The 26,728-nt window shown below is 46.5% G+C and overlaps 1 protein-coding gene across 4 annotated transcripts in view; it reads left to right on the forward strand.

Annotated features, from left to right (window-relative positions):
• The first annotated feature begins 2,658 nt into the window (after positions 1-2,658).
• Positions 2,659-26,728, forward strand: part of ORMDL3 (ORMDL sphingolipid biosynthesis regulator 3) — a 32,067-nt gene continuing 7,997 nt past the window's right edge. The window contains exons 1-4 of one of the 4 annotated variants that reach the window (XM_081837068.1): positions 2,659-2,834; positions 14,362-14,419; positions 18,435-18,626; positions 25,355-25,506. In XM_081837068.1, coding sequence (XP_081693194.1) covers positions 18,453-18,626; positions 25,355-25,506 — 326 coding nt within the window. In that variant the 5' untranslated portion in view covers positions 2,659-2,834; positions 14,362-14,419; positions 18,435-18,452. Of the gene's footprint in view, positions 2,835-11,621; positions 11,706-14,361; positions 14,420-16,485; positions 16,556-18,434; positions 18,627-25,354; positions 25,507-26,728 lie in introns of those variants that run through there. The other 3 variants (XM_081837067.1, XM_081837069.1, XM_081837070.1) reach the window with 3 other exon arrangements.

Consider the following 26,728-nt stretch of genomic DNA (forward strand, 5'->3'; position numbering starts at 1 on the left):
GAACGGACCTCCAAAACAAATTAAGTTCTTAACCCGAGGTACCACTGTACTCTTTTTGTTCAAGCAGGCCTTTGACCGCTAACTCAGCTGCTGTGGCAGGGTCTTTTGATGGTGGGTACTGCTTCGAAATGGTTTCCAGTGCTGCTTTGAACAATTTATTCAATTGTTTATTCAATCTACCTGGGGATGATGATGATGATATTTGTATCCTGCCCATCTGACTGAATTGCCCCAACCACTCTGGGATGCTCAACAGAAATCAGCAGATGCAGCTTTTCATCACACAGGCCAGAGGTTGCCAACAACACCAGCAGAGTCTTCCCTGGCACCCAAAGGATTCCCCAAGCCCCACTGAACCAAGGCTTGAAATATTCATTTAGCTGGGAGTCAAGAGAACAGGTTGGGGGGGGGGTGTGCTAGGTTAGGATGCATGAGCAGTGTCCACAACACTTTGCAATGTGCCACGGGTTCAGAAAAGGTTGGCAACTCCCAGCATAGGCAGAAATGGGCATGATCACCTCCTGACACCTGCAAGTTTAACAGCTGCTGAAATTTGTTGTTGTTGTTATTTAGTCGTTTAGTCGTGTCTGACTCTTCGTGACCCCATGGACCAGAGCATGCCAGGCACTCCTGTCTTCCACTGCCTCCCACAGTTTGGTCAAACTCATGTTCGTAGCTTCGAGAACACTGTCCAACCATCTCATCCTCTGTCGTCCCCTTCTCCTTGTGCCCTCCATCTTTCCCAACATCAGAGTCTTTTCCAGGGAGTCTTCTCTTCTCATGAGGTGGCCAAAGTATTGGAGCCTCAGCTTCACGATCTGTCCTTCCAGTGAGCACTCAGGGCTGATTTCCTTAAGAATGGAGAGGTTTGATCTTCTTGCAGTCCATGGGACTCTCAAGAGTCTCCTCCAGCACCATAATTCAAATGCATCAATTCTTCGGCGATCAGCCTTCTTTATGGTCCAGCTCTCACGTCCATACATCACTACTGGGAAAACCATAGCTTTAACTATACTGACCTTTGTTGGCGAGGTGATTTCTCTGCTTTTTAAGATGCTGTCTAGGTTTGTCATTGCTTTTCTCTCAAGAAGCTGCTGAATTAGGGCCAGGTTAAAAAAAAAAAAGGTTGGCAGTCCTGTTTGCTTGTTTGTCAGTAGTATTTTCATGCTGCCTTTCCAGACCAAAGTCCTCCCAAGGCAGATTATGTACAAATTTAGAACATGAACTACAGATAAAGATCAATTAATTAAGATGATAAAACTAAAGCAATAGTCTAAAGCTCTCTCTACAGTCCAGCATGTCAAGTCCAGTAAAACAATTCAAAACCATTTAAAGCCGAGACTGCAACAATTTAAGCAACATAGTTTTTGGCACATCTCCTTTCACAGAAAGCAAGAGTGAAACTAAAGGGGTTTCAAGGCCTGTTTGAAGACTGATAAGGATGGGAGCCACACAAATGTCCCCTAGGAGGGAGTTTTGCATGTATGGGGCCACTCCAAGAAGGCTCTGGGCCACTTCAGACTGGTGGGGGTTTTTTTGGTGGTTATATACTGAAACATGTCACTGATGCAACAATAGAGCATTCGTGGTGGATTTATAGTGGACCATCCACACGAATCATTCTGCTTTATTGGTTGGTTTGCAATGATTCACCAATGGTACCACCTTATTGCCATCTAGAGGGCGACTCCTGCACTAAAGCTGAAGGAAAAGCCCCACAGAATATCTGCAAGTATAAAAAGTTACAGGATTTCAGCAGGAAGCTATGGGGCATGTTCCCATTGGAAACAAAGCACTATGTCTGTCCTGGGACTTTTGCAAGTGGAAATAGTATTGACAATGGGATTGTGTACGGCCACACATCACGGATGTCTATAACCTCACATGCATAAATAATCAGAGATGTACAATAAAAAGGACTTCTGTGCTGGAAGTGTTGGGATGCAACTCAGCTGATGTCTCTGCACTGGGGAGAGAGCACAGCGGAGTCTCCAAATTTCCTAGGCTGCAATCGTCTCTACTCAGAATTAAGTTCCACTAAATTAAATTGGAGCTTACTCTCAGGCAAGTGGAGTTGAGATTATAGCTTTAGGCACCTCCTCAGTGCCTATCCTGCCGCCCATCGCCTTGCCACGGGGGGTGGGAATCCCGCACTTTCCTCGTGGCATGTAGTTCCATTCAAACAGTGCATCTTACCTCTTTATAAAAACAATTTGAGCGGCTCGATTCCATCAGCCGGTGACGGCGAGGGGCCTGGGTCTCACTGAGATGTTAAACCTGCTGCGCCTGCCCGCGTTGGGCTGTAACATTACAAAAAATAAATAAATATAATCGCTGTGCGTTAAAGAAAAACCAGCATGCCAGGGGCAAAAGACTAAAATACAACCCTAAAATCGACGGGAGGTATCATCATCATTTTGTACAGGGATCACAGACAGTGCAATCTATTAATTGCATCGCCTGCACAGAAGTAATCCCCAGAAGTTAATTGAACGGGGAAAGGCGGCGCAGGATTGCAGCCAGAAAACCCTGCGAGCCTCCGCCGTGCTCCGTAGCTCATTGGAATAAATTTGGGACTAGCGGCTCCCTGGAGAACTACATTTCCCAGCATGCTCCACCGTCCGCTGGTGATGATGTGTCCGGAGAGGCGGTGCTTGCGAGAGCTCCTTGCTGTGTTGTCGGCTCTTGGGAAGAGAAGTGTGAGCTGCGGGGAGCGGGGCTTTCGAGGGAGAGGAAGACCCCCACTTCGTGAACCCCCTCCGCCCCCCCACCGCCGTTGCCTTTCCAGGCAGCCCCGATCTGGGGGCCACGAAGGAAGGAAGCCGTCCCTGCTGGTAAATGAAATGCATGGGGGGTGGGGTGGCGGTGGGGCAGAGAAAGGGATCCGTCTGCTCCAGCCAAAATCACAGCTTGGGGGGCGGAGGGTGCTTGTAAACATGCCAAGGAAGGAGTGGGCGGCCAAGCGAAGGAAGTTTTAAAAAATCTGGGCCTGGAGGGGGGAAGCACCTTGGAGAGGAAGGGATGCAAATATATGGTAAATGGGAGGAGGTTGTGCACGGTTGCTTCGGGGAAACGGTGTGTGGGTTAAGAACAGCTGCTGTGGGTGTTGATAAGGGAGACGGTGTACGTGTGAACGCTTTGGAGCGCTGCTCTCGTTCAGAGAAGCTGGTGGGTTGCTTTTAAAACGTAGCCTGGGGAGAAGAACTAGAGAGTCTCTGAAGTTGGGAGTGACATGCTTTTCTCCTCCTTTGGACATGCTGGGCCTAATTTAAGAGTGAGTAGAAAAGTCTAACCCAGCAGAAGCGGGTGCTGAATGTTGTGGGTTCGAGATACGCACACACCTTTCTGGGCATCTGAGCCCATGATTTAGTTCAGAGCCTGGGAATTGCTAGTGTCGGCCTTGTTTCAAACTCCTGCACCGAGCTTTGCTGCTGCGTTTTAGCGTGTGCACCTGTTCGACTTAAGCCAAGAAGAGTGAAGGTTGTCGGGAAAGCATGAGGGGTTAGGACACAAAGGGGAGAGGGGATGGAAATCTCCCCAAGTGTCTGCAAAAAAACAATCAAACAAGAGCAAGTTTCACTGAGGTCACATCCACACCAAACATTTAAAGCACTCTCAAACTGCTTTAACAGTTGCACCTCCCCCACAAATAATCCTTGGAATTGTAGTTTTTAAAGGGTGCTGAAAGTTGCTAGGAGACCCCCTTACAGAGCTACAGTTCCCAACATCCTTAACAAAGTACAGTCCCCAGGATTCTTCATGAGAAACTATGGCTGCTAATTTATGGCATGGATGTGACCTAGATGACTATGTTGTATTCTAGAGTTTTGGAAAGTTTGTACAGAAAATGTGTACAGCTCTCTAATGTTGTTGGAGGTGGGGGAGCGTATGTGTGACTTCCTTGGAACACCCAACTTCTATATAGGACAGGAAGCAGGTTTAGGCACAACACCCCTGCCCTTTGACTTCTTTTTCACCATCTCTGATATGTCTGCTGAAGCAGCCAGCTCCATCAACTCAAGGCAGAACTCCTTTTCACCCCGAGATTCATATTTTGATGTGGTCAAAAACCCCTGTGGTTCTATGGATAAAATTAAATATTCCCCTTGCTCAATGTGCCTCCCTTTCCCATATGTTCTGCAGCAGAACATAGTGGAACATCTTTTGTGGTTTTTACTGGGTTCGTGTCCTCCAAGAGTAAGTGTAGACTGTACTGAGTTTGTGCTATGAAAGAGTGAGGTCACCTCCAAACCATACACTTTAAAAGTGCTCATATGTCACTTGAACAGTCATGGCTTCCCCTGAAGAATTCTGGGAACTATAGCTTATTGAGAGCGCAGAGATGGGAGACCCACCACAGAGCTACAATTCCCAGCACTACAGTTCCCCAGGATTCTTTAGGGAAACCATGAATCTTGAAGTGGCGTATGAGCGCTTTTAAGTACATGGTGTGCAGGGCGACTTGGGTGGCACACCAATATATGTAGGGTTGTAGATGTGCCCAGCAATGTAGGGCAGTAGAAACTAATAGGCCAGCATTGTGGCGCCTTAAGAGGATTTGCATTGCAAAGAAGCTAACCAAAGCAAATTGGCAACCCAGCAATGGATTGGAGAATCTGGAGGCAAACATTGCAATTTATATGCAATATCTTTAGCCGAAAGCCCCAGAGCAGGAAAGGATCGGGAAAGTGGAACCATTAGTGGAACCTCCCTACAAATCTGACCTCTTATTCATATTCTCAGTTCCAAGAGAAGCGGGACAAATGTTAACTATATATGGGAGAAATGTTATTTCTGGGAACTGTTTGCAGGAGTTCCGCCAACAAGAGACCGGTCACAATCGCTTTCACCCAGCTCTCCTTGGATCTTGCCTCAGTTGGAACGTTGCACATTGTTTTCAAACCATTGTGTGTGGGGGGGGGGGATTTGAACAAAAGACTGGATCCAAAAAAAGCAAGGGGGGAAAAGCAGATATGGTTATTTCAGCTGTCGCTTAGTTTGGATATAGTCTTGCAGTGAAGTGAGGTGGCAGAGGATATACTATAGCAGACTTCAGGAAAGCAGATCAATCCCCAGTGTAAAAAAAGCAAAAGGCCTATTGTCACTCTACGCATGCAGACTGTCCCCGGGTTCAAGCCCTGGATATCTCCAGATGGTGCTGGGAATGTCCCCACATCTAAAACCTTGGAGAGCTGCTGCCAGCCAGTCTGGACAGGTGGTCTGACTCGTATAAGGTTCTTAAAAAGGAAAGGCTTCCATGCAAACAGCATATTAGCACCTTGGAGACTGGGCTGGACTAGAAACTACTGTACAGTAGTTGTTTACTTGCAAGGAGGTACGTCTCTATGAAAAATGGCACCACCCGCCCACTTGCAGCTCCAAAAGGAAAAAGGCTGCTGTAATGACTGTGTAATGACAAACTGCCCTGTGAGGAATATGTACTAGAAGGCAACTTTATATATCTGGTAAATAAATACTGACTTGGAATTCTACTCTGCCTCATTCTTTTGCTTGGGCAGGCCAGGTTATAGATTTGGGTCTAAGAAGTGGGAATTTACTAAGCTGGGAAAGATAGGTTTGGTTTATTTTTTGTGGGTTGGGGGTACCTTAATTCAACATGTGGTAGATGATGTGTCTATGGTTTGCTTTGGATCCTTTCAAACAACCTAATTCCTCTTGATTGACTGCAAAAGACAATGCCTATTGAGAATAAACTTGCTTGTCCGAAACCAGTCCCGCTTCATCCCCAGTGTTTGACCATTCCTTTTACCCCCAATAAACCTTCGTAATTTTTTTTTATTTTATAGCTGTTGAAATCCGTTTACAATCGCATACCGTTTGGGGGGGAAAGGTTTGGAAATTGAGAATACGATGGGCTAAAAGGAGGCTGCTATTTCTGGAGTTTGAAACACGATCCTTACTTCCTTTATGGAAGAAATCCTATCTGTGAATGCACTGTGTGCTGCCTTCGCTTCCTCCATGCCCACAGTATAGCTTTAGTGGGTTGTGTATAGTCTTAGTCCTACGCAAGAGTAGACCTACTGGAACGAATGGGCATGGCCAACGCTGGTCTGTTATTTTCAACGAGTCTTGAGCAGAATGCTGTTGGGTGTGACCCAACATAATTCTGTTTATCCAGACGTTTTGGGTTCTCTCCAGTCGAGTGGGATGGCTAGAGTCATGCTGCAAAAAGGTCACTTAGAAAGAGCCAAGTCAATAGTAGAAAGAGCACCAGCTTGAGGCACAAGTGATGCTGCAATTAAAGAATCACCAGCCACCAGTATAGGAAGAGTCCTTAATTATCCTGTCCTATGGTGCACTTTGCAAGGATGAGACGAGCAAATAAGTGTGACTACTGCACCATGCATGGGCAGAGGCGGTGGCAGGACAAAGGGATGGAGGAGACCTAGGGACATGTGACACAGCCGCAAATTGACTCAGACCATTGGTCCACCCAGCATTGCAGTGTGACACTGCAGGATCTCACCCTGCCGTGCCACCAGAAAGGTTTAAAATTGATGGTTGAGCATGGCGCACTCTGCATGAAAAGCCTGTGTTCTGCCATCGAGCTAAGTTAACGAATCCTCAGTCCAGGCTCCTCCTGCACAGCCAAACTCTAGTTCAAGAGAGCTTTAAACTGCATTCAACTCTGGAGGGGGGTTTACCCAGTTCTTTGAACGGTTTGGTTGCCTTTTTCAGCACTTTTTTCCAGCGCTACAGTATCCTTTTTGAGGCGACGCCAGAACTGTGCAAGATAAGGCATTATTGACATTGGAAGATTCGTTTTTGATCCCTTAGAATGAAACTGGCCTGGTTCCTTGCAAGGATCGGCCATAGTTTATTAAACTGAGGTTTATTAACTCGTAGCTTGTTTGACCCTGCTCAGCAGCTTAACAGTGGTTTGTTTGGCGCCAACAAACTATAATCCAAGTGCATAGTTTGTTGTTTCGATTACAAGCGTTTTATTTGTTTTAACTAGGGTTTGGTGTTATGTGCAAACCTGGCACCCTTCCTTAACCCATGGTTTGTTTAGCCAGGCCACCCCAATCCACCCTGGATGCTCACAAAGCTGCAAAGACATGAAAACAAAGTAAACTTTGGAGGAACGAGCTGTGGTTAATAATTGTCTGTGGGACAACGTGCAGTTAATCATGGTTTACTGTCATCATATTGTTGCAATAATATGGTCAGATGTTTATTTCCTTAAAAAATAAACCACCTTTAAAAAGTTACACAACCCATGTTGTTTGATTAAATTGGTATCCTTGCTCAGATTAGCTTGCTCAAGCCTTGTTAAATTTGCATAGAACAGTTACATTGTGTCAATACAAAATGATCCTCAACTGAGACTGTTGAATTAAACTCCCTCAAATAAAAACCAGGACTTAAGAAATCAAAGGCAGTTGCTTAAACAAACAGCTTAGCAAATAAAGAAATCGAAATGTTAGATCTGGAGTTTTCAGTTTCTAGCTGAAGTAAGCTGCCCAATATAGTCTAGTCTCGATACTCTTGTATTTTGTTCTGGTTGACCGAAACACAAGTTGCACAAGTTTAGCTCGGTGAGCGCAGAGGCTGAGCAAAACCAAAATACCTTCAATAGGAGTATATACAAAGACCACTTAAAACAGATTTGTGATCCATGGTGCTGTTTAGGGAGCCTGGGGCATACATGTCTCCTTCCAACGCCACTCTGGAAACTACAACAAAATGTTGCAGTGTGGAGTGTTCTCTGTTGAGAATTCCAGCCATTCTATTCCCCATCATTCCCCAAATCGTTGGTATTCCACGCTCACTAGGCATGCCTAGCTCTTATTGGAGCTGTTTCTGGGGTTCCCACCACCCCAGGCTTTCCTTTCCTGGAGTTTGTATCAAAAGGTTTTGGGTTTTTTTAAGTTCTGCAAACTTTGGAGTTCTCCCAAGCCTGCTAATACTTTCTTCCTGTTAGCTTCAGAGCAACAACACTCATGTCTGGAATGTTGGAAATACAATGGTACCTCGGGTTAAGAACTTAATTCGTTCTGGAGGTCCCTTCTTAACCTGAAACCGTTCTTAACCTGAGGTACCACTTTAGCTAATGGGGCCTGCCGTGCAGCCACCATGTGATTTCTGTTCTCATCCTGAGGTAAAGTTCTTAACCCGAGGTACTATTTCTGGGTTAGCGAAGTCTGTAACCTGAAGCGTCTGTAACCTGAAGCATCTGTAACCTGAGGTACCACTGTAGAGGGAAACAATCAAAGCCCTGCAACAAAATGTTGCAGGTTATCCCTGGTAACCTGAGCCAGCAGCTGAGGGGGTTGAAAAATAAAAGTTACCATTAAATACATATGCGAGTTTCTGTTCTAATTTGGTCTTTAACTTCACGTACAATGGAGAAAAATGTGGGTGTTTTTACATTTAAAAATGGAACCAGTCTGCTTGCAAGTTAATAGAGCATGAGCTTTCTGCAGGCAGCTGGGTGCTGGGCTTGCTGTTGGAGGCCAAATAGTCCCATCTGTGGTCTGATATACAGCAATGGGTCTACTTTACAGGGCTGCCGAAAGCTGTTTTTCTCCAGCACAGCCCTCCAAGCTGCAATAGGAATGTAGCAGTGAACTACACCTCAGGGTTGTTGTTGCCCAACTTGCAATGTGGGGATTAAAGTAGCAGACAGCAATGCAGATTTGTTGGAAACCAATCAAGCGTCTGGCCTGCAGTATTTGATGTGACTGTCCATAGGACTGTCCATAGTCACTCTCTCTCAGATGCAGCCAATTTCAGCCTGGAAGTATAAGAAGTCTTGCATTTGCTCTGAAATTTGCATTAGCGGTGTAGGAAACTATTCCATTCGTTGCTGCCTTTTTCTTTGGTGTGTGTGAGAGAGAGACAGTGAGGAAAGTGGACAGACACACTGATGCCTAGCCCTAGCTGAGTTACAACCTTGGATTTCTCTACTATGGGCAGTTCTCAGTTCTGTCTCTGGGGACATTCGAAAATAGCTGCTCAGCGTAAACCAGGAAGTGACCTAGCTAGGCTTGTTCCTTCTGCCCTTTATATCAGGGGTGTGGAACGTTTTTGGATCCACAGACCATAGTGTTATCAAGAGCGTCCTCGCAGGCCAAATTTGACAGGTGGGCAAACTATATGAATGAGAATTTTGAGAAGATGCCTGCGAGTTTTGAGATTGCTCTTTGGGCCTGAAGTTCCCCATCTTTCCTTTATCTGTCCCTGCAGTCATCTTCCAGCCAGTTCATTCCATCTCCCCACCACTGACTGCCACACCCCTGACCTCTCAATATTCCATGGCATTTGGTTATTATGGGCCTTTCTAACTTTTGTGTACGCATGCCTAGGATGGCACTGTAAACAGCCATCTGTGCTAGTTTTGCATGCCAAAGGAACAAGTCCTGTTGGTGTTCCTTTAAAAGAAAGACTCATTGCGAACATTGTTATTATGAGGCATTAAAAAATAGCCACTTTAAAAAAACCCCCACACCTTTGCTGTTTTAGAGTTTCACGCAAAATGATCTGTCTCTCACTCACTTCTCCCCCCCTCCCCAAATACACAACACATGATGAATAAGTATAAATGTGTATCTACTGAGATATTGCTTGGATCCAGGGTCTCCTGTCCTCATTTCATGCTTCAACGCAAAGTTAATAAATTCAGTGTCTCATCTGTCCTTGTAGTTCTCTGGTTAATGTAACTTAAGACAGGAGCGCATTCATCAGGCATGCTTGCTCTGGTGCCAGCTGTTTCCAGCTGTTTCTTTCCCACCCACCAGCACCACTTGTGCTCTCACTATATGCAGCCAGATTTACCATTCTGATGGTTCCTAAGACTTTTAATGCAGTGTTTTTCAACCTTTTTTGGGCAAAGGCACACTTGTTTCATGAAAAAAATCACGAGGCACACCACCATTAGAAAATGTTTAATATTTTTTTCTTTAATGGCAAACAAAAACGTTGCAGACCGTTCTCTGCTCAGCGGGGATCGATCCGCTGATCCCCGCTGAGCCGGCGGATGACAGCTCCGTCTCCACACTATGTGCGGAGAGGGAGATGTCAGAGCCCCGCTTCTCTCTATGGGGAATCGGATGAGAGCGGACCACCTGTCCGCTCTCATCCGACCCCATCCGATCTGATCCCCACCCAGGACGGATGGAAAATAGGGTGGACACAATCCGGCGCCCGCCTAGTGGGCGAAAATTTGACATTTTTTTAAAAAAAAAAATCTTTCGAATTTTTCAATTTTTCCCACGGCACACCAGGCAACATCTCGCGGCACACTAGTGTGCCGTGGAACAGTGGTTGAAAAACACTGTTTTAATGAACACTCTTCCTTAAACAGAGTTCACTTCATATGTAGCCTTGTCGCCGTTGAAAGCTTTTAACACGATCACTTATTTATCCTTTGCAATCAGAGGCTTTAAAAATTAACCACAACAAACGCTGTCAAAATAGGCCGGGGATTTGTTTGGTTTTTGTTTGCAGTCCGAATCTGAACATGAACAAAAGTGGGCTGTTAAAATCTTATCAAAGAACCTGTTTCTCCCAACCCCTCTTCAAAAACATAGTCTGAAATGGAGCTGGTTTAGAATGGTGAGAGGGGCATCCTAAAAGCGAAGAGCAGGTCTTTTGGAGAAAAAAGGTGAAATTGGTGTGATATAGAGACATTGCTTTCCCATGCTGTCATCTCTGGTTGGACCAAGTTTTGAAGCTTTCTTTCTCCCCACCCTGCCCCAAAACACAATGATAGCAGGATGAGTACCCCACTGTCAACAAAACCTCCATCACACCACATTTTAGCTTGCTTTCAAAACGCACACTGTGAATGCTTGCGAGCTGAGCCGGGTACTACCAGAAAAGACCCCACTAGACCATAGCTGTCAACTTTTCCTTTTTCTTGCGACGAATCCTATTCGGAATAAGGGAATTTCCCTTTAAAAAGGGGAAAAGTTGACAGCTATGCACTAGTCCCCGCGAAAACAAACAAAACTATAAGCTCCAGTGTTTTCAGCCGATATGGGAGAGTTCCCTTTTGGATCCCAAATATGGTTCCACGTTAGTGGAACGAACCACTGTGTGCCTCCATAAAAATAAAGGGCCCTTAGAGCCAGCCACTACTTGCCATCTCTGAATGTCTTCTTGATGGCTGTGGCAGTCCGAGAAGAGGGATGGAGGACTACCTATGGTTTTTCAGATGTTCCTGGATTCCATCTCCCATCTTCCATGTTTCTGTTAACTAGAACAACATCCTTAATGACCATTTGTACCACTTTCAGGCTTCGGGTTAGCCGCAGCCATTTATTTCCATCTTGGCCATTGGCCTTGTGGTTGCGGGTGGGGTGGGGAGTGGGTTTCGGGAGTCGCAACAGCGTCTGAAAGGCCTAAGGGGTCCCTATCCTTGAGGAAAACAAGAAAGCCAATATAGCTTCCCAGAATAGGTGCTCTGTCTGGCTCTCCAGGTACAGATTGAGCTTTTTCCTGTGGCTCATTTCATTTGCTAAACAGGCAACATCAGTAGGAATACTGGGCATTAAGAATGCAACTTCAGTGCCCTAAAATTCAGTTCAGCCCAGAGGATCTAGCTGTTGCGTTTCCTTAAACTGCACTGACATGAGCAGATCCATGAATGACTTTGCACAACCAACTAATCCTGATTTGTAATGGGCTTGCTCCAGATGCAAAGAGGCCTGTGATAAATCAACTTGTTTCAACCTGAAAAGGTACTATTTAGGTCTTATTTTTGATGTGCTGGACCAGCACAACAACCCTGCCAAAATGTTAATGGAGTTATAGCTATCTATAGCCCTCCCATCAGATGTCAATGAAATAAACATCTATCTAACTTTTAGAAGACATCTGAAGGCAGCCCAGATTAGGGAGGTTTTTAATGTTTGATGTTTTATTGTGTTTTTAATATTCTCTTGGGAGCCCCCAGAGTGGCTGGGGAAACCCAGCCAGATGGGTGGGGTATAAATAATAAATTGTTATTGTGATTGTTATCTATCTATTGCCAGCTTTTATGGTCTACCCATCACCCGTTGGTCCACAGGCAGGTTATGCAGGTGGCGCTGTGGTCTAAACCACTGAGCCTCTTGGGCTTGCTGATCAGAAGGTCGGTGGTTCGAATCCGCACAACGGGGTGCACTCCCATTGCTCTGTCCCAGCTCCTGCCAACCTAGCAGTTTGAACGCACGCCAGTGCAAGTAGATAAATAGGTACCATTGCGGCGGGAAGGTAAACGGCATTTCCGTGCGCTCTGGCTTCCATCACGGTGTTCCATTGCTCCAGAAGTGGTTTAGTCATGCTGGCCGCATGACCCGGAATGCTGTCTGTGTACAAACGCCAGCTCCCTCAGCCTGAAAGCGCAATGAGAGCTGCAACCCCCTAGTCATCTTTGACTGGACTTAACCATCCAGGGGTCCTTTACCTTTTACCTTTACCTTACATACATTTTTTAAAAATACAACCCAATCAGTCTTCAAGGGCAGCCCCAAGTACAGTGGTCCAGTTAGACCCTTCTCTGCAGAGGAAGGACCATAGCTGCTAAACCAGCTGTCGCAGGTAGTAAGCGCTTCTTGTCACCAAAGCTACTTGATGGTTCACAAGAGTTTTCAAGGATCTCTGGTATCAGTGCTTGTTTAAGCAGCATATTTTGGGGTGGATGGAAATTTAACTCTTTACATTTATTTATTTTATGCTTATTTATCGCTGCGTTCACTTCATAGGAATTTGCAATGGTCAATGTTTGCGGCGTCAACTCACACGTTTGAACAACTCGCGACCCTGCCAAGCTAAACGTCGCCTGGCAACCTTGGCAAGAGTATTTCCCACCCTGGCAAGGCCACAGGTTCTTGGCTTGCCTGTCTTTCATCCCAGGATAAGCAGCGGCATAAATAAAAGCAGCATTGCTTTTCCTGGTGGGCAGATCAGAGAGTCTATTTTATCTCAAGTGATCACCTTAAGGGTTTTCTTGCATTGTTTGCAAGGGGCAGGTACATACGGTGTGGCTGGTCCCCACTGGGAGTTCATGCACGTTTGAGTTTGAGGTGTGGCTTTGCTGGCAGAAGAAGCCGGACTGCCATGTTTTGAATGATGGGAAGAAACAGCGGGCTTCAAGCCCAAACTAGAGAAAGCAGATCCACTCAAAGCAGATCCACTGAAATTAATGGACCTAGGTTAGTTGTGGCCATTAACTTCAATGGGCCTGTTTTGAGCGGAAAACTAGCACTGGATGCAACCCAGTGGGGTTAAATACCAAAGCAGATGCAGTACAGGCGGTTTAAGGGAATGGCTGTGGCTCAACCGGAACGACTGTAGCTCATTGGTAGAACATCTGCTTTGCATTCAGAAGGTGCCTGTTTCGACTTGTGGCTTTTCCAGGTAGGGGTGTGAGAGATCCATGTTTGAAACCCTGGAGATCTGTATACACCATACCGTTTCCTGCATTGCAGGGGGCTGGACTAGATGACACTCGGGATCCCTTCCAACTTGACAATTCTGTGATTCTATGACCTTGCTGGACCAGAGGTCTAACTCTGTATAAGGCAGCTTCCTTTGTGTTTCAAATATAGAGAGAGAATTCAACAGTCCTTAGTTTCAGTTTTGGTTGTTCATTAGTATTGCTAATATTGTTTTGTGGATTAGGAGTGCTGTACCTTGGTAGTCGAATGGCTTAGTGGTTGAACAAATCGGCTCCTGAACGTCGCAAACCCGGAAGCTCCTGCAGCCAATCAGAAGCCATGCCTTGGTTTTCGAACCGTTCTGGGAGTCGAAGGACTCCCAGAACGGATTGAATTCGAGAACCAAGGTACCACTGTAATGCTTTGTGAATTTTATCATACGACTTTTCTTGCATTTGTGCTGTTTTGCCTTTTTGTTGTTGTTATTGCTTTGTTAATAGTGTTTCATAGAAGGCAGTTGTGTTTTACTGATGGTTTGCAATCGTTTTGCTGATGATTTCGATAATTATTTTATACCATTACGCTGCGGTTGTGATGTTCTGCTATGTTATCACTTATCGTATATAAGACGTTTGGGACTCACATGGGTGAAAGACGGAATAGAAATGTAAGAAACGAAACGAGTTGTTCAATAAACGCAGCTAAAGGGGAGGATCTTCTCATTTTAACAGCAATACGGGTGCGTGGGTAAGGGGTGCTAAATCCCACCCACCTACAATTTACCACCCTGCAGACCTCTTCCCAAGCACCATTTGTCAATCAGTCCATCGCTAATGGCTGAGCCCAGACAGAGATTTGGGAGTGGGGAGTGGGGTTCTGCGTGCTGCACACCATTTTTCCTTTTTTTTGTTTTGTTTTGCTTCTAACAATGTATTTCCCTTTCTCTCTCCTCCACCCCCCCCCCTTTCTATTTAAGCAGAACGGGAGCTGTCTCTAGTTCCACTCTGATACGTCAATTCTGCCCTGCTGGAGAGGTAAGCAAGGATTAAAGTTTGACAGCTTATCAAACGCTCTCCCATATTTGCGCAAGTCCTTGGTTGGCTGCGGTGGTATGAAACCTCGGTCAGGAAACCGTTCAGTTGTGCCTGTCTTTTACGAGCAGAAAAAAGAAAAAAAGAAAATTTGCTTCAGCAATCTGAACTTTGCTCTCCAATGCAAGGAGATGTTTTCCTGTGCAATCCCAGTTTTGAAGCCTCGGGGGACGATTGAAGTCCCCTCCCCACCTAATCATAACCACAGAGCTAATAAAGGCTGGTATTCAGGGCTGTCAGGCCCTTACCTCTTCTAACACACATTTGCCTGCTCGGGGACACGACTTTGCGCCGTGCTGTAGTCATCAGTAAAACAAAACTCCACTTGCAAATTTTTAAAAAGCCTCATAAAATGCTTTGCCGAAACAGGTTGTTAATTTTTATAGCTCGGTATTTTCTCTCTCTTTTTTAATTGGTCTTTTAAACTAATGCCCAATTGCTGCCAGAGTTCCAGGATAATAGCTGGAGCCTCTGCAAGGCAAATGTTCATGAATAGAAAGGGGCAATGGTTGTGTGTGTGTGTAGAGAGAGAGAGAGAGAAGCTCTTGGACAGAAGTAATGTCTGATAATGCCTTTTATTAGCCTGCTTCATGTGCCGATCTCGGATCAGAAGGGTGCATAAAGAAATGTTGTTGCTGGTCACATACCTGTAGAACTCCCTTTGGGAAGGAAAACTTACGCACCAGGTATCATGTTCTTACTTGCACAAGAATGTGAACAGCAAGTAATATAGGAAGCAGACTGAGTCAGGCAATTGGTCCATCTAGCGCAGTATTGTCTGCACTGACCGGTAGCCACTCTCCCAAGGTTTCAGACAGGGACATTCCCAGTCCTACCTGGAAATGCCGGGAATTGAAGCCACGACATTTCATACACAAAGCAGACGCTCTTCCACTGAGCTGTGGTCCTCCCTCCGTGTACAGATTACTAGATCAATGGGGAATCCACACTGCAGTGAACAAAATCCATGGAAATGCTGTCCAGCTATTGATTTTTCAGGTGTACAGTGGTACCTCAGGTTACATACGCTTCAGGTGACAGACTCCGCTAACCCAGAAATATTACCTGGGGTTCAGAACTTTGCTTCAGGATGAGAACAGAAATGGTGCTGCGGCGGCGCGGCAGCAGCAGGAGGCCCCATTAGCTAAAGTGGTGCTTCAGGTTAAGGACAGTTTCAGGTTAAGAACGGACCTCCAGAACAAATAAAGTACTTAACCCGAGGTACCACTGTATAAGAGTGGGGGAAACCCAAGAAGCCAGCCAGAAAAGTGGAACATATGAATATGTATGTTAGAAGCAGAGAACCGTGTCAGTCCAAGATTATTCTTTTTTAAAAACAATACATAATTGGTGTCTGGATAACACCACTAGAAAAAATGCTCTGTGCTTAAAAATGGGTGAGTGGGTTGTGTCCTACTGTTAAGCAGGCTGATGTGCAGGTGAAGGTCCTTGTTGGGTAAATTCAGCCTAGAATAGGAGGTTCTATAAATAGCTACAGAAAATGTGTCTGACTTGCATCCCAGCTGCGTGGATAGCAGCCCACAGACAGGCCAGATGTTTGGGATCTGACTGAGATTACATGAAGCTTGAAGGACAGAAGAGCTACAGAAGCAAGTGCTCTCGCTCTCTTCCTCTCCCTCTCCCTCCCCAAATTAAAGTGGCCAGGACAATGCAGAAGGCAGAACTACAGACTCTGAAACAGCTCAGGCCCAAGTCTAGATGCATTTGTGAACATCTGGTGTCCGCGCTGCCTAATGATGCAAGAGGCCGGACTGCAGCTGCCTTGATAATTAGGGCACATTTGCTGTAGAGAACAGATAATTAAGACATTTTGGAAATGGGTGCCATGGGAAACTCCTAGGATAGAGTAGGAGGAAGTTAAGTGCAATGTGCATATTCTGACAGCTGCGATTGCATTGCATGCAAATTGGATGGTTGCACGGCACTCTTTTATGGGACTGCTTTGTAAGGATTGCTGAGAAGAATTTAAGCAAAGCAGAGAGTGGCTGTATGTAGCTCATTGTAGGAATACCTGCTTTGCAAACGGAAGGTCCCAGATTTAATCCTCAGCATTTCCAGGTAGGGATGGGGAAGACCACTTCATGAAATCCAGGAGAGCCATTGCTAGCCTTTGCTAACCTGGTGTCTTCCGGATGTTTGAGACTATACCTCTTTGACCCCAGGCAGCACGTCTGGAGGGCACCAGGTTTGTGAAGGCTCTACTGAGCTAGGTGGGGCAGTGGTGTGACTCTGGAGTAAGCCAGCATCCCATGCCCATTCAAAAGTGTTGCATGGATGCTGAATGGCATTACTAAAGAAGAGGCAGGAACCAAGGCAGCTTTCAAACTTCTTACACCTTCTGAAACCTGTGACTGTGCCCCTAGTCATGCTCACTGGAGAGGGGGTGGAGATGTCTTTTTAAAAATATTATGATGCTGTGTGTGTGTAGCAGCGGAGTCTGTGCCATTGGTCCTCAGCCCCCCCCCCCCAAGTTAAATATTGAGCAGGAGATGGGTGTGCCTTGACCCTAGTGCATAGAACATGTAAGTGCCGGTTTCCAGAGCGCCATCCCTTCCTTGCCATCCCTTTCGCCAGCCCTCTTATCTAAATGTGTGTGTTGTTCTGCCTTTGAGTTGCAGCTGTTCTGTCGTCAGGACAAGTGGATTCACTGTGAGAGTAAACATTGCTCCATCTGCTATATGCATGTATTCACTTACTCTGCAATTGGAGGCTCTGCCTTGCGCTGGCAAGTTGTGGCTAGGGCCCAAACTAGATGGGGCTATCCAGCCCTCGTGCGGCTGATTCTTCACCCCACCCCACCTAAAAATAAACAGCTCCTGCAGGGGCTGAACCAGATTGCAGCTGTGGTGCTTTAAACCCTTTGCACTTGCTGCAGTCAAAATTTGAATTGGGCTGGGTGCGCGCATGCACTCGTTCCTTCTCTTTGCAGCAGGAGGGAGGTTTCACGTGGTGCAAGCAACAGGGATGGGCCCCCTCTTGATTTGGAGCATAACCACAATGGGGTGCACACAGGGTTGGAGATGATCTTCCCCATGCCAAGGTATTACTCCAGCTCCCTCACCCCTCACTTGGCTATTTGTTGTGGGAGAGGGTATGGGCCACACAAGGGTTAAAGATGTGAATGACTTCATGCCCCGCTTGGCCCCAGCACAACTTCGTAAGCCGGAGCACGACAGGGCATGCCGTTCCAAAGTAAAGACATGCCGTGTGCCGCAGATAAAATCAATACGTAATGGCAGTGTGCTTTTGTGATTGTGGTGACCGTCGGTGTGAAGGTTGTGGGTGTTGCGTGTATTTAAGGATGCCTCGATGTGTTTTTGATCGGCTGGAGAGTTCTAAATCCGGGCTCTGTTAATGATAGGACCCTATGCACCGTCCCTGCGGTGGTATCTGTTATGTATTAAAGTCACAACTCACAACTCAATAGTATCCATAGGAAGAGATACAAGATGGCCTCCCAGGTCTATGGGAAGCCAGTTGAGCAGGGATGTGGCTGCCCAGTTTATCTTGGTCTGCAACTCCCGTCTCCCCTGATCATTCACCCTGCTGGCTGGGCTTGTTGGGTGGCTTAAGTCCAGCAACATCTGCTACTGAGCATCTATAAGGGCCGTACCCTCACCTAGCCGCATTCTGAATCAGCCTCGCCCCTTGGTGGGATAATTAGGCTTAACAATATCAGGGTTGGTTTAGGGAACCATGCAAAAACTGACCCAGGCCAGAAACAGATGGAGCCACCTGCTCCAGGGCTAGGGAACCCAGACCTTGTTGGACTACAACCCCCATCTGCCCTAGCTGTGGCATGGACGATGGGAGCTGTAGTCCAGCAACGTTCCAAACAGCCGCAGAGTCCCCCAGCCCTGGTCTCTCCCCCCCCCCCCATTTTGGAGCTTTTCCTCATCCTGCTAACCCATCTGTGTCCCTCTGTGTTCTGCTGCAGGGCCGCCGAGCTGGAGAGATGAATGTGGGCACAGCTCACAGCGAAGTGAACCCGAACACCCGGGTCATGAACAGCCGGGGCATCTGGCTCTCGTACGTCTTGGGCATCGGCCTTCTGCACGTGATCCTCCTCAGCATCCCCTTCTTCAGCGTCCCTGTGGTTTGGACTCTGACCAACATCATCCACAACATGGTACGGGGAGCCCCTTTGGGAGCAGCTTTGAGTTCCGGCGTTGGGCACTGTAGGCAGAGGATGCTTCTGCAGGCAGCGCAGGGAGGGGGAAGCCAACACAATTCCCACCCCCTGTACTCCCTATAACACAGGGGTGGGGAATCTTAGGCCCAGGGCCAGATACAGCCCTCCAGAGCTCCCTAACTAGCCCTTTTCTTCAGCCCTCCAAGAAATGGCCATCTAGGCTATATGAATGTCTGGTGGCTAGACCAGGCAGCCGGCAAGTATCCATCTAGATGCAAGTCTGACGCTATCAGCTGGATTGTCCAGAGAGATCCATCAAGTTGTCAGTGCCAAGGATGGGATTGTTGCTATGAGCATGCAAACTGAGCAGAGAGTCACGATTTTTAAAAAAACATTTGTGGATTCATCCTAAGCATTCTTGTGCCTACCTGCCAGGTATAACAGACATTGATTTTTTTATTAGGGTCTTGGTGGTGGTGGTGGTTTTTAAATCTGCAAACCAACCCACTTTTAGTCATGAAATGCTTCTAACGGAGACCTCTTTTCTGACTTCATTTATCTTGTTCTTGCAGTCAGTGTCCATTTTACAATTTCTTAAAGATACAGTACTGCACATGTGCCCACGCGCACACACATTTACTTGCACACAGCTGGCTCAGATTTGACAACCTCAGCATAGGAAACTATGTGATGTATTATGCCAAGAACCAGTTTGGCACTTGCATGCTCCCTGCGCCGCCCCCATGCACTGGCTTTTAGCACTTTTATCACGATTCTTTAAACCACCTAAATGCCTGATCTGGGAAACCATGGATTAATCTTGGTTCAGTTACCAAGTGTGGTTATACCACAGTTTCCCAGTTCAGGTGTAATGGGAAACTATGGTTTAAATTAACTCCGGACCACTAAAGCTTGCTGCAGGAAGGGAGTGTGGGGTGGAGCACAGGGTTTATTAAGGATTAGTAAGCCATCTGAAAAACCTCATACATGCTTCTACCCCACCTTCTGCTTTTGTTTTGTGCAAACCTGAGACTGTTAAGGGGAGAAAACCCTCCCGAAACCCATTCAGAAAACAAAAAGAACACCCCAGTTTGAATATCACACCAGTTTGAAAGGTCATGGCTTCCCCCTAAGGAATCCTGGGAAGTGTAGTTTGTTAAGGATGCTGATAGTTAACAACAGGAGACCCTCAACAGAGCTAGGCTTTTGAGAGTTCCCTGGGAAAGAGGGATTGATCATAGGGGTTTCAGCAGCCTTGAAACAAACTGCAGTTCCCAGCATTCTGTGACAGTTCACAGTGTTATAGTACAGTTTTAAAGGTACAGTGGTAGCTCAGGTTACAGACACTTCAGGTTACAGACTCCGCTAACCCTGGAATAGTACCTTGGGTTAAGAACTTTGCTTCAGGATGAGAACAGAAAACGCATGGCGGCGGCGTGACAGCAGCGGGAGGCTCCATTAGCTAAAGTGGTACCTCAGGTTAAGAACAGTTTCAGGTTAAGAATGGACCTCCAGAACGAATTAAGTTCTTAACCCGAGGTACCACTGTATACTGCAGGTGGGGGACTAAAGCTCACAAAACAGGCTGCACAAGGAGCAGGTGTGAAAGTACAATTTGAAATAATCATAATATAATTTTAAGGATGATGACTATGGTGTGCCTTAGCAGGGGCTCATTCTCCCTCGTCCTTAACATTGGTCCATATTTCTGGGCATCTCCTCCCCCCCAACCCTCAGTTAACCTTAATCTGCTTAGCCTAATATCCAGACGCTATCTCAGCGCAGACATGGCAGCCTGCTGGCTTATGCCCTGTGCTCAGAGTGGTGCATCATTTTGCATCTAGCCAGGGGCGGTGGGGGTGGGGAGCAGCTCTCCCGGCGGGTCACCCCATCTGCTCCACATGCAATTATTTCTTCACTTTAGCAGTAAAAACAACTGAGAGTGACAGCTATGTGCTGTTTGGCTTCCTTCCCCTCTGATATATTTAACGTGTCACTGGCCCTGTAGGGTGTCTAGCTCAGGATTGTTAGAAGGGTTTTTTATAACGGCGTCAGCGTAGAGAGATGCACTTGCTGTGTTTGGTTTCCACACAGTGGTTGTATTCCAAAGCATATGCATTCATCTAAGTCCAGGGAGTGAGGAAACTCAGGCCTGGGGGGCTGGATTTGGCCCTCAAGACATCTCTGCCTGGCCCTCACATCCCTTCCCAGGCCACACCCCTCACTCGGCTGACTGTGCCCTTGTCTCGTGATTTTTTACTGTACCAAAATGTGTTTGCTTGCATGCCTGGATGTAGGCGAGAGTTTGGCCTCACCCACCCCTGATATGTGGCCCTTGGAAGACACCCCCCCCATGACAGAATGTGGCCCTTCATTGCCCCTGATGTAAGGGGCATCTAAGAAAAAATGTGGCAAAAAGAGAAAGAAAGATGCGATAGTGTTGGAGGGAGGCAACAAGGCGGGATAATCTTGACTGGATTTGTAGGCTGATGCACAAACACGGGGTCTCTCTCTCTCTCTCTCTCTCCTGGCCACCTACTGTGGAACAGCAAGAGAGACCCTAGCTGACATTCAGCCGGACCCCAGAATGAGTGAATTGACCTCAGTACCCACTGACATCAATTTAGCAACTTCGTTGTGACTCTAGTCACCCATTGGTTTCAGTGGGACTTAAGTGCCACCACCTTATAATTTGGATCCACCCAATGATTTCGCGTGGGAAGAACTGAAATCAAAGAGGATAAGAGCTGGAAAGAATTAACACAAAGGAGTCCGGGCACCTTGGCACTGGTTATCGCCATGCTTTGTTATCATTGCTTCATGATAGGATGAGCTTAAGATGATTTGCGACTGGGAGTCGCCCGCTCACAGATTTTATCTGGTGCTTTTGTTCTCTTTCAAGGCTTCCCCACCCCCGCTATGTAGGAAGCGAACACTGTACGTCCGCCAGATTAAAATTCCAAAGTGCAAGGGTTTCTAGAGTGCTGCAGTATCCTGTTCCGTGAAACTCGAAGCTTGGTGAAATTGGGGCGTCTGCAACTAAAGGATTGTTATTTGGGCTGTTCATCCTCCTCCTGTTTAATATGGACATATGGATTTCTCACACCCAGTGCTTATTATCACACCCATTTACTCCATCCAACTTAATTGCAAAAAGCTACCGCCACCCCTAATTTGTTTAATACCACTTTAACAAAAGCTTCATAGCACCTACTACATTAATTGGAAATGTGGGGCGAGCCACACTTTTTGTGCAGGGCGGATGATGATAATAATAATGATAATGATGATGATAATAATAATTTATTATTTATACCCCACCCATTTAAAAATACATTAAAACCTCAGTCATTAAAAACTTCCCTGAACAGGGCCGCCTTCAGATGTCTTCTAAACATCAGATAGTTGTTTATTTCTTTGACATCTGGTGTGAGGGCATTCCACAGGGCCAGCGCCACTTCCAAGAAGGCCACCTGCCTGGTTCCCTGTAACTTCACTTCTTGCAGTGAGGGAACCGCCAGAAGGCCCTCTGCGCTGGACCTCAGTGTCCGGGTTGGATGATGGGGGTGGAGACGCTCCTTCAGGTATACTGGGCTGAGGCCGTTTATAGCTTTAAAGGTCAGCACCAACACTTTGAATTGTGCTTGGAAACCTTTGGAAAGGTGTTCAGTGGTAATGGAGGCACACTGAATAACGATGCACCCTTGTGCATTTTTTCATAGCATGCTAGCCCTGCCAGGTTACAACGAGGGCAGGGTTGTCTAGCTTCCAAGCACAAGAGCCTCGCTGGGTCAGGCCAAAGGCCCACCTAGTCCACCATCCTGTTCTCATGGTGGCCAACCAGATGTCTATGGGAAGCCCACAAGCAAGGCAAGAGCCCTTTGCCCATTCGTGAGTCCCCCCGCGGGTGGTATACAGAGGCAGGCCACTTCTGACATTGGCGGTAGAACGTAGTAGCCGCGATGGCTAGTAGCTGTTGATGGCCTTTGTGTAATCCTCTTTTAAACCCGTCCAAGTTGCTACAACAGGTGGGAGTGAGTTCCGTAGTCCACCTACGCTCCATGTGAAGAAATGGCATTCTTTTGTCAGTGGCGCAGCCACATCTGGCGCAAGTGGGGTGGAGTTGCCAAATCCCTGGCAGGCCACGATCCATGACTGGTCGGCTGCATTTCGATTGGTAGGGTTGGAGCGTGGAGCCCTGACATACAGCTGTGTTAAATTTCCCACACCACACATTTATTATTTCATAAAATTTTGTACAGTGGTACCTTGGGTTACATACGCTTCAGGTTACAGACTCCGCTAACCCAGAAATATTACCTCGGGTTAAGAACTTTGCTTCAGGATGAGAACAGAAATCGTGCAGTGGCTGCGCAGCAACATTAGCGAAAGTGGTGCTTCAGGTTAAGAACAGTTTCAGGTTAAGAACAGACCTCCAGAACAAGTTAAGCTCTTAACCTGAGGTACCACTGTATATCGCTTGATGGGGAGGGGGGAGAGAACTCAAAGCGGTCTACAAAGCAGGTAAACCAATAAAATCATCACTTTAAAATTTACAACCATAATTTAAAACAGCATATCCCAAACTTGGGTCTCCACCTGTTTTTGGACTACAATTCCCATCATCCCCAACCACTGGTCCTGCTAGCCAGGGATGATGGGAGTTGGTAGTCCCAAAACAGCTGAAGACCCAAATTTGGGAAATATACAGAAGGTCAAAACCACAACAGAAATCGACTAAAATAAGTCAGAACTCATACAAACTTTCTAAACATTTGGGTAGGCATTTCTAAACTAAACAAAAATGTCTTTGGCAGGTGCTGAAAGGAATACAGTGAAAGCGCCTGCCTTGGTATCAATAGGCAGGGAGTGCCAAACTAAACAAGTTCTTACAGATGTGGTTGCGGGTATTATGTGGCACTTTATAGAAGTGCCAATTCTGTTGATTGAAGTGGTCAAGTGGGCACAGCTGCTATACGTCCAGAATTCCCCAGACATATCTGGGATTCGTCCGTCAGAAATAGCTTCCATACGGCATTTCTGAAAATTGGTAAAAATGGCAACCCGAGTCGGTAGTGTTAATTTTGGGGCAAATTTCCTTTTTTAAAAAAAGCCCCAAAATTTCAAAGCTCAACAACTTTGCCCACAAAAAAGCTCAACAGATTTTATGTCCGGACTTTCAACTTTTTGAAATATGGCAGCCCTAACATTTGGGGTAAGATGACGTCATAGGTCCCAAGGTGTTAAGAGCTTTATATACAGTGGTGCCTCGCAAGACGAAATTAATCCGTTCCGTGAGGCTCTTCGATAGCGGTTTTTTCGTCTTGCGAAGCAAGCCCATTGACAGCTTAGCGGATTAGCGCTCTTAGCGGTTTAGCGGCTTTTAGCGGATCAGCTGATAAGCGGCTTAGGGCTTAGGAAAAGGGGGGGGGCAAGGGAAAAACCCCCGTAGGAACTCGCAAGACATTTTCGTCTTGCGAAGCGCCTCCAAAACGGAAAACCCTTTCGTCTAGCGGGTTTTCCGTCTTGCAAGGCGTTCGTCTTGCGGGGCACCACTGTACTAATGGTAACACCTTGAACTCTGCCCGGTGGCGGATCGACAACCAGGGCAGAGCCCTGAGCACAGGTGTTATGTGCTGAAAAGGCATTCTGCACTAACTGCAGCTTCTGGGTCAGGCACAAAGGAAGCCCCACACACAGCCCATTGCAGTAATCCAGCCTTGAAGCAACCAGGGCATAAACTACTGTGGCCAGGCTCTCCCGGTCCAGGAGCAGCCCCCCATGTGTATTACAAGTGTTAAGCTGCCTCCTATACACCTGTGACAAGCACATTGCCTCTTAGTTGCCGCTGCCTGCTGGAATAACCTAGGGCAGATTAGGAATTTGCACACAGGGCTAGCTCAAGGCATTTTGTTGGCGCGGTGTGAAATCTGAATTGGCACCCTCTCTCTGCCCTGGGTACCATTGGCCACGCAGACGCCAATAACCGGTGTGGCACAATTCGTGACCTAGAAGTAGATCTGTGTAGGAAATCTGCTTTGCGTAGAGCGCCGGCCCTTTGAAAAATTATGTATGTGACACTTTGCCTCCAAAAAAGAGCAGGGAGGGGGCTGCCTCTTGAGGCCCCAGTTATATTTTTATGTGCATTACAGCATCTGAATTTCTGAGCACTGCTTTGTAGGCAGCAGAAGTGGCAACAGCTCCCCCTGCCAGCACAAATGTATAAATGACGTGTTCCACGCTAGTTCACTGCTCAATGCTTCCTCCTGCTTTTTTCTCCTTTCTTCCTTGAATCAGGTTAGCCGAAGCATTTTAAGGCTCCAAATACTGCAGCTTCTTTCCTCTGCCACGTTTTTAAAGGTCGGTCAATAGTCCTCTTTGCGGCACTGCTTCTAGTGGACTTCAGCCAAGCACCTTAGATCGAGGGTTTGTAGTAGAATAATAATTATCCTAAATTAGCACTGTATCTACACGTTTGCCCTCTTTCCTGCTAGGCTCCCCTTGCTTCTCATTGAAAAGTGGTTATTCATTGGTTGTGCAGGAACCTTTCCTTCAACACAGCACATCTTTCGCAAGGACGTTGCTGCCTTTTCAACCGGGTAAATCGGGACTCGAAACAAGAGAGAGGAAGAGATGAGCGAAGTAGCCCAGAATAGCGACGGAATATTGTTCCCCACCGCCATGTAGCCCGAAAAACACACGTGTGTGTTTGTGTTTTCTTACAGAGCATGTACATTTTCTTACACACTGTGAAAGGAACGCCTTTCGAGACGCCTGACCAAGGCAAAGCCCGGCTGCTGACTCACTGGGAGCAGATGGATTACGGGGTGCAGTTCACCGCTTCCCGCAAGTTCCTGACCATCACACCAATTATACTGTGAGTGTAAAAGAGGGCTTGGGACTGTACTGATAAGGCTAGGTGCAAATCGCTTCTGCATCAGGCCAGAGGCCTGCCAAGCCCAACATCCCGTTCCCACAACAGCTAGTCTGATGCCTGTGGGAAGCCCACAAACAAGAAATGTTGCTGTTCTCCATCAATGAGTATTCGGAGTCATGATGCCTGTGGTCCTGAGGTTATGGCATGAAGCCAAGTTGACTAGTAGCCATATCCTCCATGTACTTGCCTCACCCTCTTTTTAAGGCTGTCTAAGCCCTAATGGCCACCCCCAAAACTCATAGCAGGCCAGTTCCATAAATTAACTCCACACTGTGCAAAGAAATACTTTTCAGACCCACAGAACTCCTTCCTCCCTTTGTGCCCTTAGAGCCGTGTTTCCCAAATTTGGGTCTCCGGCTGGTTCCCCCCCCCCACTACAATTCCCATCATCCTTGACCTCGCTGGTCTTGCTAGCTTAGGGATGATGGGAGTTGTAGTCCAAAAACGACAGTACCTTAACATTCTCTGGGTAGTGAGCAATACGATTTGCAACGTTAAAGAAAAATTCCTGGAAAAATGAAAAGCTTTTCACCTGGCCTCCAAAGAATATATATAAGATGTATAAGACTGAATCAGGTGAGTGTTGGAGATGTAATGAGACTGAGGGTACTTTCTATCATATATGGTGGATCTGTAAAAGAGTGTTGGGAAATAATTCATAATGAACTGAAAAAAATGTTTAAAAGTACTTTTCCAAAAAAACCTGAGTCCTTGAAGTTGGGGATAAGTCAGACAGAAATTCCCAGGTGCTGGAAAAGGTTATTTATGTTTGTCACTACTGCGGCTCCTGTTTCTTTAGCCCAAAAATGGAAAACGAGCGAAGTCCCGACTGGCAACTTAAACTGATGGAATATGTGAAGCTTTTGAACCTAACGTATAGAATAAGAGAACAAGAAGAACATAACATTTAAAGAAGACTGGAAAATGTTTATTAAATATATGGGGGGAATTGTGTACATATGAAAACGTGGGCAGCATAATTAAGATAAATTCAACAGTGCAAATATGTTTTGATGGATGTAATAATGGAATACAAGATGGTTTAGTTTATATAAAATGTGCAGGTGTTTATGCTGTGTGAAATGAACCATGGAAAGAGCAGAAGGGAAGTCATTGATATTTTAAGGTTGTTTAAGTGAATATTGGGACGCGGGTGGCACTG

Source organism: Podarcis erhardii (assembly GCF_964252035.2).
Source record: "Podarcis erhardii genome assembly, chromosome: 13".
In the NCBI taxonomy this organism is placed as follows: domain Eukaryota; kingdom Metazoa; phylum Chordata; class Lepidosauria; order Squamata; family Lacertidae; genus Podarcis; species Podarcis erhardii.